At 45.6% G+C, this 13550-nt stretch overlaps 1 protein-coding gene across 19 annotated transcripts in view; it reads right to left on the minus strand.

Annotated features, from left to right (window-relative positions):
* The window catches only part of pde4dip (phosphodiesterase 4D interacting protein), an 888328-nt gene that overhangs the window by 73157 nt on the left and 801621 nt on the right, over window positions 1-13550 (minus strand). For 16 of the 19 annotated variants that reach the window (XM_072511203.1, XM_072511204.1, XM_072511190.1 and 13 more), the window contains 3 exons: window positions 12927-13180; window positions 3544-3678; window positions 1000-1176 (listed from right to left, as the gene is read on the minus strand). In XM_072511203.1, coding sequence (XP_072367304.1) covers window positions 1000-1176; window positions 3544-3678; window positions 12927-13180 — 566 coding nt within the window. The remainder of the gene's footprint in view (window positions 1-999; window positions 1177-3543; window positions 3679-12926; window positions 13181-13550) is intronic. The other 3 variants (XM_072511199.1, XM_072511201.1, XM_072511202.1) reach the window with 3 other exon arrangements.

The following is a 13550-nucleotide window of genomic DNA, read 5'->3' on the forward strand; positions in this document are numbered from 1 at the left end:
CACAACATTCCTCAATGTCCTCCGTACTGAGCCATGATCCATCTGAATACAGATTAGAAAATTGAGTGGTTCCTGCCTGTGGTGATCTGCTGGGTGCATGGGATGGAGAAATTTACTCTGCTTCTTTTTGCCAATTTTCGCCCTTCCTCTTTTGCAGGGCAAGTTGTGCTATAGCCCCATGTTGCTATGTTGTGGGCATGTTCCTAATCTTGCTGCCCAATGTACCCTCACCCAATTAGCTCAAAAGTAAGACTTCAACTATTGAGGGCATCCCTGTGGAGCATAAATATACCCTCCCTTGACATTCACACAGATACAGTTTCCAACAGGAGTGACTGGTCAGCACGGTGGCATTGTGGATAGCACAATTGCTTCACAGCTCCAGGGTCCCAGTTTCGATTCCAGCTTGGGTCACTGTCTGTGCGGAGTCTGCACATCCTCCCCGTGTGTGCGTGGGTTTCCACCGGGTGCTCCGGTTTCCTCCCACAGTCCAAAGATGTGCAGGTTAGGTGGATTGGCCATGATAAATTGCCCTTAGTGTCCAAAATTGCCCTTAGAGTTGGGAGGGGTTACTGGGTTATGGGGATAGGGTGGAGGTGTTGACCTTGGGTAGGGTGCTCTTTCCAAGAGCCGGTGCAGACTCGATGGGCCGAATGGCCTCCTTCTGCACTGTAAATTCTATGATAATCTATGATAAGACTGAGAACCCAACTTGATTTTTCCTCCAGTGGTGTTCAGGCCAATTTCAGTGCCACTGTAACCACTTCAGCTGTGATCAGATTGTTTAGCACAGACCAGTGATTGAACCTCTGAGTTGAAATATAACTTAGAATAAAAATATAATAGATGTCCATAAGTAAAGAAAAATATTGAATAGATAGTTAAAATACAGAATTTGTTTTTAGTGCCCCAATTAAACCTCCACTCCACATCATGCCATTTTGCACATGCTGAGTTATACAGGTGGCATCCAAGCAGAATATCAGGTAAAATTCTCACTTTCTCCCAGCTGTCTTTGCAACATGTGAAGTTCCTGCTGGACCTCGGCCAGGGAAAATGTTGATGCTGTGGGGTAAGCTGGGCCAAAGGGCAAGCTTTTGAACTGACAAGGAATGTCAGCACAATATGAAGCCTGAGTGGCATTAGTGCTTGGTGGTGCATTGCTCGAATAGAGGCCTAAAGATCGACGGAGAATTGAAAACAGAAATAAGATGAAAAATTGTATAAAAAATAAACACTGAAGCGTGAACATAAAACAGTAAATGCAACATCATTTTTCTTATTATGCATAGCTCTGGATAGATTAGGAATTGCTAATTTGTAGTTAAATACTTTATGTTCTCCAAGCCCTACTCATCAGCATACTTTGCAGTAGCAGGTGGCAATCTGAGCTAAATGGTTCAATAGCTCAAATCTCTGAAATGGTGAGGGTGAGGAAATTAAAACATTGGCCCGTAACTTCTTCGGAGTAGCAACCACTGGTGGATTGCCCCTCCATAGTGACTTACCCTCACTGGAATACCAAAGCCCGTCTCACAAGACATTCCTCACTCAGGCTGGGTCAGGCAGAAACAGCCAAGGATCTCTGGGCTCCAGCAACGATGTGAAAATGGAGTACAGTGAAGAAGGACACGCCTCCCCCCTTTTACAGCACTAGCTGTTGTAAAGGTGAGTTTAAAGGGCCCAATGAAAGGGAGAAGGTAATTTCAAAAGTAAGTGAATGGGATATGGGGGTGGGGGAATTCAGGCATTGGGCAAAGGGTGTTGAGTTGGTCATGAGGGAAGGGATCTGGTTCTGCGTCGGAGCCAGCCTGTGGCAGGGGGTTGGGCCAGGGGTTTTGGGCTGGTGGGGAGTGTTTGGTGTTGTGACAGGTTGTGCCAGAAGGATTGGTTATGCTTAGTTGGGGTTAGGGATGGTTGTGGGGTGGTCCTCTGGGGGGACCGGGGTGGGAGTGGTTTGGGGGATGGGGGGTTGGACGTGGGGTCACTTGAGTTGCTCTGTCTGGGTGTTTGAATTAGTTATTCTAAGTTAGAAGTGATTTTTTTTTCCTTCTAACTCAGAGTAACTATGAAGGTAAAACTGGCAGAACCATCCAAAGTTAGTGTTTCAAATCACTTTGTCAGATGGTTCGCAGCCCAATGCGGGGTAAGTCCAGAGTAAGTTAGCTCTTCTGGACAATTGCCAGGTAAACCCTTATGAGGGAATCTCAAGAGGGATTCCCCAACACATCATTGGGGTACCTCCCAAATGTGACATTGGGGACCCAGGAAGTTATGGTGGGGACGTTACAACTGAGTCCAATCCTACTCTCATCCAATCTTCACACAAACCTTTTTGCATCAGAAGTTACAGGATAATGATCAGGAATTGAATCGAGGCTCACTGCAGTGTACGGATGAAATCTTTATATATCGGGTCTCTTTAGCTGGGCTCACATTGGACAGACTTTTTGAACTGACTGAGCTCCAAGGATCAGGCTAATTCGGGATTGAAAATGAAATGTCCGTTTTGTGTGTTATTGCGGCAGTTGTGTATTCACATCTCTGCCAATTTGTTCTTGAGCAAGTGGTAATACTTGGGATTTGAGGAATATTGATAAAGTTGCATTTATTGACCCTCCTTAGTTGCCATAAGTCAGTAGTAATGGGCCTTCAGCAGTGACTACTTTCTATAATCGAGTGGTTTTGATGCCATTTCGTTGAGTGGGATTCTTGAAGGGCATGAATGCAAACAATGGGTTTCGATGACAATCATGAACTGGTCACAGATTTACTGTGATTTTTGTGATTCAAATCTTGCAGAATTGGAATCCGAATTCAAAATCTCTGACTTGCCAGTCCAGTATAGTTACATTAAATGTGCTATTGCGAGAGGATTAAATTCGCAGAGAGCAGCTCTGCTATTTTCTCCTGTGTGAGAAAACACTTATGTCATCAATTTATTTGTGGGCTCTCCCAATTGTCCAATGTAACTTCAGCCAGTTTACATAATTTCTCTCTCACAGACATTTTTGCCAAGTAGGTGATTGGAAGAACTCCTACAGAACTTTTATTCTTTGGATTTAATTTGCTGTCTGGGTGGATAGTGTAACTGAGATTGAAACTCTCAGTATGGAACTTGGGGCATGGTCTAATAGCCATGTTGCACTGGAAAAGCAGCTCGCTGCAAGGCGCAGTATGGCCATTGAAAGCCGGGTCACCCCATTCCCAGGATCTACATAGTTCGCAACGCCTTGCGAGATTCAATGCGATCCTGCAAGACATTGAGATGTGTATCCTGTACATCACAACATGTGGGGGGGGGGGGGGGGGGGGGGGGGGGGGGCGCACTTTGAGGTGCCAATGCTACACTTGAGGTAATTCAGCATCAAACCACGCTGCACTTTATACTCAGAAAACTGGGAAACTACATCAGCTCTCAGAATACTCCACGCGCGGAGTGGAAAAACTAGGCTTTTCTCTCCCACTTTATTTATTGAAGTCACTGCAGTAAATTGATTGCCCCAATGAAAGCTCCAACCATTGACCAGCCTCTGACCATACCTTTTTCTGACTTAACGTTGTTCGTGTAAAGTTGCTGGGGTGAGATGCTGGCACTGCCTTTCGGCTGATTTTCACATGATGAAGCAGATGCGAGAGATGAATGTTGGGATGGATTTTCACAATGACTTTGATCATCTGAGAAGAGTAAATGTTAATGTAGTGAGATGTACCAATGCCCCCCCCCCCCTCCCTCCCCCCCCCTACACACACACACAAGTACCTGACATTAAACTTTGGGTGATTTTGGGTTTTTATTTTAAGCAGTTTTGCACCAATTTTGCCATTTAGCTCTAGTCAGGAAACACAGTCGTACTTATTCATGAGCTGCTTGATAAGGTGATTCACAAGAGATTTTTTAGAAAAATGAAGTTCAATGCAGAAAAGTGTACGGTGATTCATTTTGGCAGGAAGAACATGGAGACAATAGAAAATAAGGGGTACAACTCTAAAGGGTGTGCAGGAGCAGAGGGACCCAAGTGCATAAGTCATTGAAGGTGACAGGACAGGTGGAGAGAGCAGTTAATAAAGCATATAGTATCCTCGACTTTATTAATAGGGACATAGAATGCAAGAGTGAGGAGGTCATGCTGAATTGGTATAGAACACTAGTTAAACCTCAGCTGGAGTATGTGTACATGGTCCTGGGTCTCACAATTTCAAAAGGATGCGAACGCAATGGAGTGCAGAAGAGGTTTACAAGAATGGTTTCAGGGATGAGAAACTTCATTTATGAGGATAGATTGGAGAGATTGAGACTGTTCTCCTTGGAGAGAAGAAGCCTAAGAGGAGATTTGATAGAGAGGTTCAAAATCATGAGAGGACAGAGTAGATAGGGAGAAAACTCCCTTTTGCAAAAGTACCGAGAGCGAGTGGGCACAGATTTAAAATGATTTGCAAAGAAACAAATGCGATGCGAGAAAGAATATTTTCACATGGTAAGTGGTTCAGGTCTGAATCCACTGCCTGAAAATGTTGTAGAGGCAGGTTCAATCGAGGCATTCATAGAACATACAGTGCAGAAGGAGGTCATTCGGCCCATTGAGTCTGCACCGACCCACTTAAGCCCTCACTTCCAACCTATCCCCGTAACCTAATAATCCCTCCTAATCTTTTTGGTCACTAAGGGCAATTTATTTTGGCCAATCCACCTAACCTGCACGTCTTTGGACTGTGGGAGGAAACCTGAGTGCCCGGAGGAAACCCACGCAGACACAGGGAGAATGTGCAGACTCCGCACAGACAGTGACCCAGCGGGGAATCGAACCTGGGACCCTGGCGCTGTGAAGGCACAGTGCTAACCACTTGCGCTACCGTGCAAGAGGGCATTACAAAGAACAAAGAAATGTACAGCACAGGAACAGGCCCTTCGGCCCTCCAAGCCCGTGCCGACCATGCTGCCCGACTAAACTACAATCTTCTACACTTCCTGGGTCCGTATCCCTCTATTCCCATCCTATTCATGTATTTGTCAAGATGCCCCTTAAATGTCACTATCGCCCCTGCTTCCACCACCTCCTCCGGTAGCGAGTTCCAGGCACCCACTACCCTCTGCGTAAAAAACTTGCCTCGTACATCTACTCTAAACCTTGCCCCTCTCACCTTAAACCTATGCCCCCTAGTAATTGACCCCTCTACCCTGGGGAAAAGCCTCTGACTATCTACTCTGTCTATGCCCCTCATAATTTTGTAGACCTCTATCAGGTCGCCCCTCAACCTCCGTCATTCCAGTGAGAACAAACCGAGTTTATTCAACCGCTCCTCATAGCTAATGCCCTCCATACCAGGCAACATTCTGGTAAATCTCTTCTGCACCCTCTCGAAAGCCTCAACATCCTTCTGGTAGTGTGGCGACCAGAATTGAACACAATACTCCAGTGCCGGAGACTTCGGCAACCGGCGGGGGCGGAATTCACGCCGCGCCAGTTGGCGGGCCCCCCCCGCTCGATTCTCCGGCCCAGATGGGCCGAAGTCCCGCCGATTAAATTGCCTGTCCCACCGGCGTGGATTAAACCACCTTTTGAACGGCGGGGCAAGGCGGCGTGGGCGGGCTCCGGGGTCCTGGGGGGGGGGGGCGCGGGGCGATCTGGCCCCGGCCTGGCCCGCGATCGGGGCCCACCAATCCGCGGGCGGGCCTGTGCCGTGGGGGCACTCTTTCCCTTCCGCCTCCGCCACGGTCTCCACCATGGCGGAGACAGAAGAGACTCCCTCCACTGCGCATGCGTGGGAAACTGTCAGCGACCGCTGACGCTCCCGCGCATGCGCCGCCCGGCGGGGGGGGTCGGTGAATGATGCCCACTGAGTTGGAAGCCATCTGTTAGTTGTTTAAATTATTTTAAGTGTAAATACTGCACTTGCAAACAAAAACTAAGTTCTTGTCTATATATATTCATATTGGATTGGAATATCTGCTGTGTACTTATTATATTCGGGAGTGAGAGCTGGGACCTTAGAATCAGCGTGGGAATTTGAAAAAGCGCGGGAGCTGCGAGACAGAGGGGACCGTTTAAAAGGTCGCTGCCTGTGGTGAGGTAAGTACAGATTAACTTGCTTACCTTGCAGGTCAGCTGTTGAGTTCGGGAGTGAGAGCTGGGATCTTAGAATCAGCGCGGGAATTTGAAAAAGCGCGGGAGCTGCGAGGCAGAGGGGACCGTTTAAAAGGTCGCTGCCTTATGAGGTAAGTACTGATTAACAACTTACTTACTTTGCAGGCCTAGTCCATTTCAGCGGGGGCAGTGCGGAAGTGATTTCTGGGAGGTAAGTTTCTCCTTTAAATTTTTTTTAAAAATTCTAGTGTTTAAGGTGGGAACAGGAAGTCGTCCCGCGGACTTCTGGGAAGACCCTCACCAATAAATTCTGGTGGAGAGGAAACCCGAGACACTACACATGTAGTGTCTCCCACCCGCCCTCCTCCTCTAACCTAATAATAAAACCTATTGGTCTGAGGTAAGTACCATATTTTATTATTGTTATTAATTTTTTTTTTTATATTAAAAAAAATTAATTTAGTTGTTAGCCAGATCTTGGTAGAAAGTTAGAGGAATGGCAGGGAAGGGATTGCAATGTTCCTCCTGCGGGATGTTTGAGGTGAGGGATGCCGTTAGTGTCCCTGCTGATTTTACCTGCAGGAAGTGCTGCCATCTCCAGCTCCTCCAAGACCGAGTTAGGGAACTGGAGCTGGAGTTGGAAGAACTTTAGATCATTCGGGAGGCAGAGGGGGGTCATAGATAGCAGCTTCAGGGAATTAGTTACACCAAAGATTGGAGATAGATGGGTAACTGTAAGAGGGACTGGGAAAAAACAGTCAGTGCAGGGATCCCCTGCGGTCGTTCCCCTGAGAAACAAGTATACCGCTTTGGATACTTGTGGGGGGGACGACTTACCAGGGGTAAGCCATGGGGTACGGGCCTCTGGCACGGAGTCTGTCCCTGTTGCTCATAAGGGAAGGGGGGAGAGGAGCAGAGCATTAGTAATTGGGGACTCTATAGTCAGGGACACAGATAGGAGATTTTGTGGGAGCGTGAGAGACTCACGTTTGGTATGTTGCCTCCCAGGTGCAAGGGTACGTGATGTCTCGGATCGTGTTTTCCGGGTCCTTAAGGGGGAGGGGGAGCAGCCCCAAGTCGTGGTCCACATTGGCACTAACGACATAGGTAGGAAAGGGGATAAGGATGTCAGGCAGGCTTTCAGGGAGCTAGGATGGAAGCTCAGAACTAGAACAAACAGAGTTGTTATCTCTGGGTTGTTGCCCGTGCCACGTGATAGTGAGATGAGGAATAGGGAGAGAGAACAATTAAACACGTGGCTACAGGGATGGTGCAGGCGGGAGGGATTCAGATTTCTGGATAACTGGGGGTCTTTCTGGGTAAGGTGGGACCTCTACAGACAGGATGGTATACATCTGAACCTGCGGGGCACAAATATCCTGGGGGGGGGGGGAGATTTGTTAGTGCTCTTTGGGGGGGTTTAAACTAATGCAGCAGGGGCATGGGAACCTGGATTGTAGTTTAAGGGTAAGGGAGAATGAGAGTATAGAGGTCAGGAGCTCAGATTTGACGTTGCAGGAGGGGGCCAGTGTTCAGGTAGGTGGTTTGAAGTGTGTCTACTTCAATGCCAGGAGTATACGAAATAAGGTAGGGGAACTGGCAGCATGGGTTGGTACCTGGGACTTCGATGTTGTGGCCATTTCGGAGACATGGATAGAGCAGGGACAGGAATGGATGTTGCAGGTTCCGGGGTTTAGGTGTTTTAGTAAGCTCAGAGAAGGAGGCAAAAGAGGGGGAGGTGTGGCGCTGCTAGTCAAGAGCAGTATTACGATGGCGGAGAGGATGCTAGATGGGGACTCATCTTCCGAGGTAGTATGGGCTGAGGTTAGAAACATGAACGGAGAGGTCACACTGTTGGGAGTCTTCTGTAGGCCTCCAAATAGTTCTAGGGATGTAGAGGAAAGGATGGCGAGGATGATCCTGGATAAGAGCGAAAGTAACAGGGTAGTTATTATGGGAGACTTTAACTTTCCAAATATTGACTGGAAAAGATATAGTTCGAGTACATTAGATGGGTCGTTTTTTGTACAGTGTGTGCAGGAGGGTTTCCTGACACAGTTTGTTGACAGGCCAACAAGAGGCGAGGCCACGTTGGATTTGGTTTTGGGTAATGAACCAGGCCAGGTGTTGGATTTGGAGGTAGGTGAGCACTTTGGGGACAGTGACCACAATTCGGTGACGTTTACGTTAAGGATGGAAAGGGATAAGTATACACCGCAGGGCAAGAGTTATAGCTGGGGGAAGGGAAATTATGATGCCATTAGACGTGACTTGGGGGGGATAAGGTGGAGAAGTAGGCTGCAAGTGTTGGACACACTGGATAAGTGGAGCTTGTTCAAGGATCAGCTACTGCGTGTTCTTGATAAGTATGTACCGGTCAGGCAGGGAGGAAGGTGCTGAGCGAGGGAACCGTAATTTACCAAAGAAGTGGAATCTCTTGTTAAGAGGAAGAAGGAGGCCTATGTGAAGATGAGGTGTGAAGTTTCAGTTGGGGCGATGGATAGTTACAAGGTAGCGAGGAAGGATCTAAAGAGAGAGCTAAGACGAGCAAGGAGGGGACATGAGAAGTATTCGGCAGGAAGGATCAAGGAAAACCCAAAAGCTTTCTATAGGTATGTCAGGAATAAGCGAATGACTATGGAAAGAGTAGGACCAGTCAAGGACAGGGATGGGAAGTTGTGTGTAGAGTCTGAAGAGATAGGCGAGATACTAAATGAATATTTTTCGTCAGTATTCACTCAGGAAAAAGATAATGTTGTGGAGGAGAATGCTGAGCTCCAGGTAAATAGATTAGATGGCATTGAGGTACGTAGGGAAGAGGTTTTGGCAATTCTGGACAGGCTGAAAATAGATAAGTCCCCGGGACCTGATGGGATTTATCCTAGGATTCTCTGGGAGGCCAGGGAAGAGATTGCTGGACCATTGGCTTTGATTTTTATGTCATCATTGGCTACAGGAATAGTGCCAGAGGACTGGAGGATAACAAATGTGGCCCCTTTGTTCAAAAAGGGGAGCAGAGACAACCCCGGCAACTATAGACCGGTGAGCCTCACGTCTGTAGTGGGTAAAGTCTTGGAGGGGATTATAAGAGACAAGATTTATAATCATCTAGATAGGAATAATATGATCAGGGATAGTCAGCATGGCTTTGTGAAGGGTAGGTCATGCCTCACAAACCTTATCGAGTTCTTTGAGAAGGTGACTGAACAGGTAGACGAGGGTTGAGCAGTTGATGTGGTATATATGGATTTCAGCAAAGCGTTTGATAAGATTCCCCACGGTAGGCTATTGCAGAAAATACGGAGGCTGGGGATTGAGGGTGATTTAGAGATGTGGATCAGAAATTGGCTAGCTGAAAGAAGACAGAGGGTGGTGGTTGATGGGAAATGTTCAGAATGGAGTTCAGTCACAAGTGGAGTACCACAAGGATCTGTTCTGGGGCCGTTGCTGTTTGTCATTTTTATCACTGACCTAGAGGAAGGCGCAGAAGGGTGGGTGAGTAAATTTGCAGACGATACTAAAGTCGGTGGTGTTGTCGATAGTGTGGAAGGAAGTAGCAGGTTACAGAGGGATATAGATAAGCTGCAGTGCTGGGCTGAGAGGTGGCAAATGGAGTTTAATGTAGAGAAGTGTGAGGTGATTCACTTTGGAAGGAATAACAGGAATGTGGAATATTTGGCTAATGGAAAAGTTCTTGAAAGTGTGGATGAGCAGAGGGATCTAGGTGTCCATGTACATAGATCCCTGAAAGTTGCCACCCAGGTTGATAGGGTGGTGAAGAAGGCCTATGGAGTGTTGGCCTTTATTGGTAGAGGGATTGAGTTCCGGAGTCAGGAGGTCATGTTGCAGCTGTACAGAACTCTGGTACGGCCGCATTTGGAGTATTGCGTACAGTTCTGGTCACCGCATTATAGGAAGGACGTGGAGGCTTTGGAACGGGTGCAGAGGAGATTTACCAGGATGTTGCCTGGTATGGAGGGAAAATCTTATGAGGAAAGGCTGATGGACTTGAGGTTGTTTTCGTTAGAGAGAAGAAGGTTAAGAGGAGACTTAATAGAGGCATACAAAATGATCAGAGGGTTAGATAGGGTGGACAGTGAGAGCCTTCTCCCGCGGATGGAAATGGCTAGCACGAGGGGACATAGCCTTAAACTGAGGGGTAATAGATATAGGACAGAGGTCAGAGGTAGGTTCTTTACGCAAAGAGTAGTGAGGCCGTGGAATGCCCTACCTGCTACAGTAGTGAACTCGCCAACATTGAGGGCATTTAAAAGTTTATTGGATAAACATATGGATGATAATGGTATAGTGTAGGTTAGATGGCTTTTGTTTCGGTGCAACATCGTGGGCCGAAGGGCCTGTACTGCGCTGTATTGTTCTATGTTCTATGTTCTATATAGGGGAGGAGGGCATTGGTTTTGGTGTCTCTGTTAATGGTTATTGTATGTCTCCATTTGGGTGGATATATTTTGGGTTCTGGAAACTGACTTTGCTGAACTTAATTTATTTGCCTCTAATCTTATGCTAAATTGTCATTTTCATTTGCAATAATTGTTATTTTGTTATATGATCAGAATTGTATACTTCCATCATTAAGATTTCTCAGTCTATGAGAAACCTTTTCATAATTTCTCTCCGCAATCCCTCATCCCAGTGTTTGGCTCAATAAACGTTGAAATCCGATGAGATGTTTAATTGATTTATTTGGTCTTTTCTTTTAAGCTAGCCATGGTTGTGCTTGGTGGGCAGTATTCTGACTTGTAGCTCCTGCAGTCAGACTGCACACATATTTACTAAAGTAGTGGTCATTGCAAGAAATGCTAATACACTGTGACTTCTGCAGTCCGGAAATCTATTTTTCGGAAACACCAGTTGTCTGGAAATGTTTTAAGCAGACCCAAGCAGTTTCTCTACATCATCAGCATGATATTAGTATAATACTTTAGCAGCGGAAACATGGAAGATGCAGTTTTCGGATAAGAATCAATTTTTATTACTGTTCTATGTTTCATCACTGTTTTATGTTTCATATTTATATCTATGGTGTTTTCTGGTTCAGACACTTGTGGTTAGACATTCCAACGTCATTCTATAATTCAGAAAATTCTAAAATCCAGAAATGACGTGGTCCCAGGCATTCCGAACTGGGGAGGTTATAGTCTGGTACTTTTCAGAACTGTGCCTTGTCAGGCTGTCACATAGCAATATAAGAGAGGAGGTAATAATGTCAGTACAACTATATTCAATGGTCTGGAAGAAATGATGTATGAAATAAAGTGATGTTAAAGATTAATGAAGTGATGACCTCACTCTCTGATGTAATGAGATCACTGTTATGTCATGAAATAATTCTGTGATGTCAAAAGTCACTCTGTGATGATCTGAGGTCGGAATGAACAGTATACACAAGATATATTATCGGCAGCAGAAATGTTGTGATAACTGAGCAAGATTGAGTGGATAACATGAGTGTTGAAGGACTCAGATTTCCTATAGTTAGCTCACTGGTGGATAGAAACTGTTCATACAAGCAGCCATGTGACAGAACAGCTATTTCCATAACTGGGTCTAACTGACAATCGGCAACAAACATAAAAAATTATGCAATGTCCTTTCACACTAAAACGCCTCAAAGAATTTGACATAATGTACTATTTTGAGGAGTTCATCTTGCTACGTAGGCAATCTGGCAGCCATTCTGAGTCAGCAACATCTGACAAACACTAATGTTGGAACTCGCCCAATGATGAAAGTTCTCCAGAACACTCAGAAGATTTTCTGCTCTTCAACAACGCTATGGGATCTTTACCTAAATCAACTGAATAGGCAGACTGGGAACTGCATTAATATCTCATCTGCGATATGCGATGTTAGGCCACATAGTGTGTTCGCAGAACTGCACAGGAGTCATCTTAGCTCAAGTCTAACCACACCGTGTAACTTAAGAGGTGAGCCTATCTGGCAGAGTGATTTACATTTACCTTGCAAGTCGAGGTGCCTACATACAAATAGCTGTTATATATTTGTGATATTGTTACTGGTATTGGTTTTTTTTTAAATTTAGAGTACTCAATTCATTTTTCCCAATTAAGGGACAATTTAGCGTGGCCAATCCAACTAGCCTGCACATCTTTGGGTGTGGGGGCGAAACCCACGCAAACACGGGGAGAATGTGCAAACTCCACACGGAGAGTGACCCAGAGCCGGGATCGAACCTGGGTCCACGGCGCCATGAGGCTGCAGGGCTAACCCACTGCGCCACTGTGCTGCCCCTTGATATTGGTATTTTGGTGGCTTTTTGTATACTCAACACATGAAATGTTGGCACTGATATTAGCTAAACATTTTATCAATTGAGATGGCCAAATCCCACATCATGCATTCCAAGACTTGGTGCTATTGTGTCATAATCTGCTGTCTGCTTTGTCATACTGTGACCTATTTCATTTCCTATAGCTTCTGTTTTTGCCCTTCTAAGGAATTACCTACATTGTGGCAAATTTTGTGTTGTGGACTTGCACCCAAAGGGAATTGCTCCAAATTAAATTAATATTAGACCTTTGCAGAGGCCAGCTGCATCTGATTGATTTCAGCTGAATCTTAATGCAGCTCACAGACATGGACAAAGTATGCGAACTATCTGCAGCACCTCGCATTATCATTTCAATATCATAGAAATACTTCAAAATAATTTTTCATTTACACTGTTACTTCACCAATTAAATGTTGAGGAAACAACTCAGGACACTTACTCAACCTCAGCACAAATCAAATGAGCTGCACAAATGATTTTGCTCTACCTGTGTTTAAAAGCTTGAACAGCTTTAATTTTAAACCTACCTGCTGTAGTTTGTATTTCGAGCCCTGCGCTCTGCTGGTCATTGTGCGAGTACTCACTGCTCGAGTCAATTTCGTAATGATAAGCTTCCAGGTCGTCATTGGTCGACTCCTGTTCCTCTGACACAAACGATGCCCTGTCAGACTGCTCAGAGTCTGAGAGAACATGACTGCTGGATGGAGTGTCCGCTCGGCTCTGCAGCTTGCAGCTAAGGGACTCAATGAGTTTATTCTTCTGCTGTAGTTCTTTGCTCAGTCTGTGAATAAATTAATAATTCAATTAAAAGGGAAATCACCCTCTTTCAGGGGATGTTTAGCCAATTATTTACAAACACACAGTATACATTGGTTATGGGAAATATTACATATCATGGGGAAGATCTAATCTTTCTATCAAGTGTGATATATCTTTGAGTTAGTGACAAAGAGAAAAGGTATGGAGATGCCCACACTAACAACCCTCCCCCTTCTTTAGTACAACCACTTCACATATACAACAGATCCACTTATGCATTATCTCTATACATATATGTGCAACTTAATAAGACAGCATCTCAGGACAATGTCTATCCCTTTTGGGTTGTTTTCGATGTTCTGGAGCCTGGATATTCGCGACCTCGTAAGTGT

The sequence above is a fragment of the Scyliorhinus torazame genome, chromosome 7 (genome assembly GCF_047496885.1).
Source record: "Scyliorhinus torazame isolate Kashiwa2021f chromosome 7, sScyTor2.1, whole genome shotgun sequence".
NCBI lineage: Eukaryota > Metazoa > Chordata > Chondrichthyes > Carcharhiniformes > Scyliorhinidae > Scyliorhinus > Scyliorhinus torazame.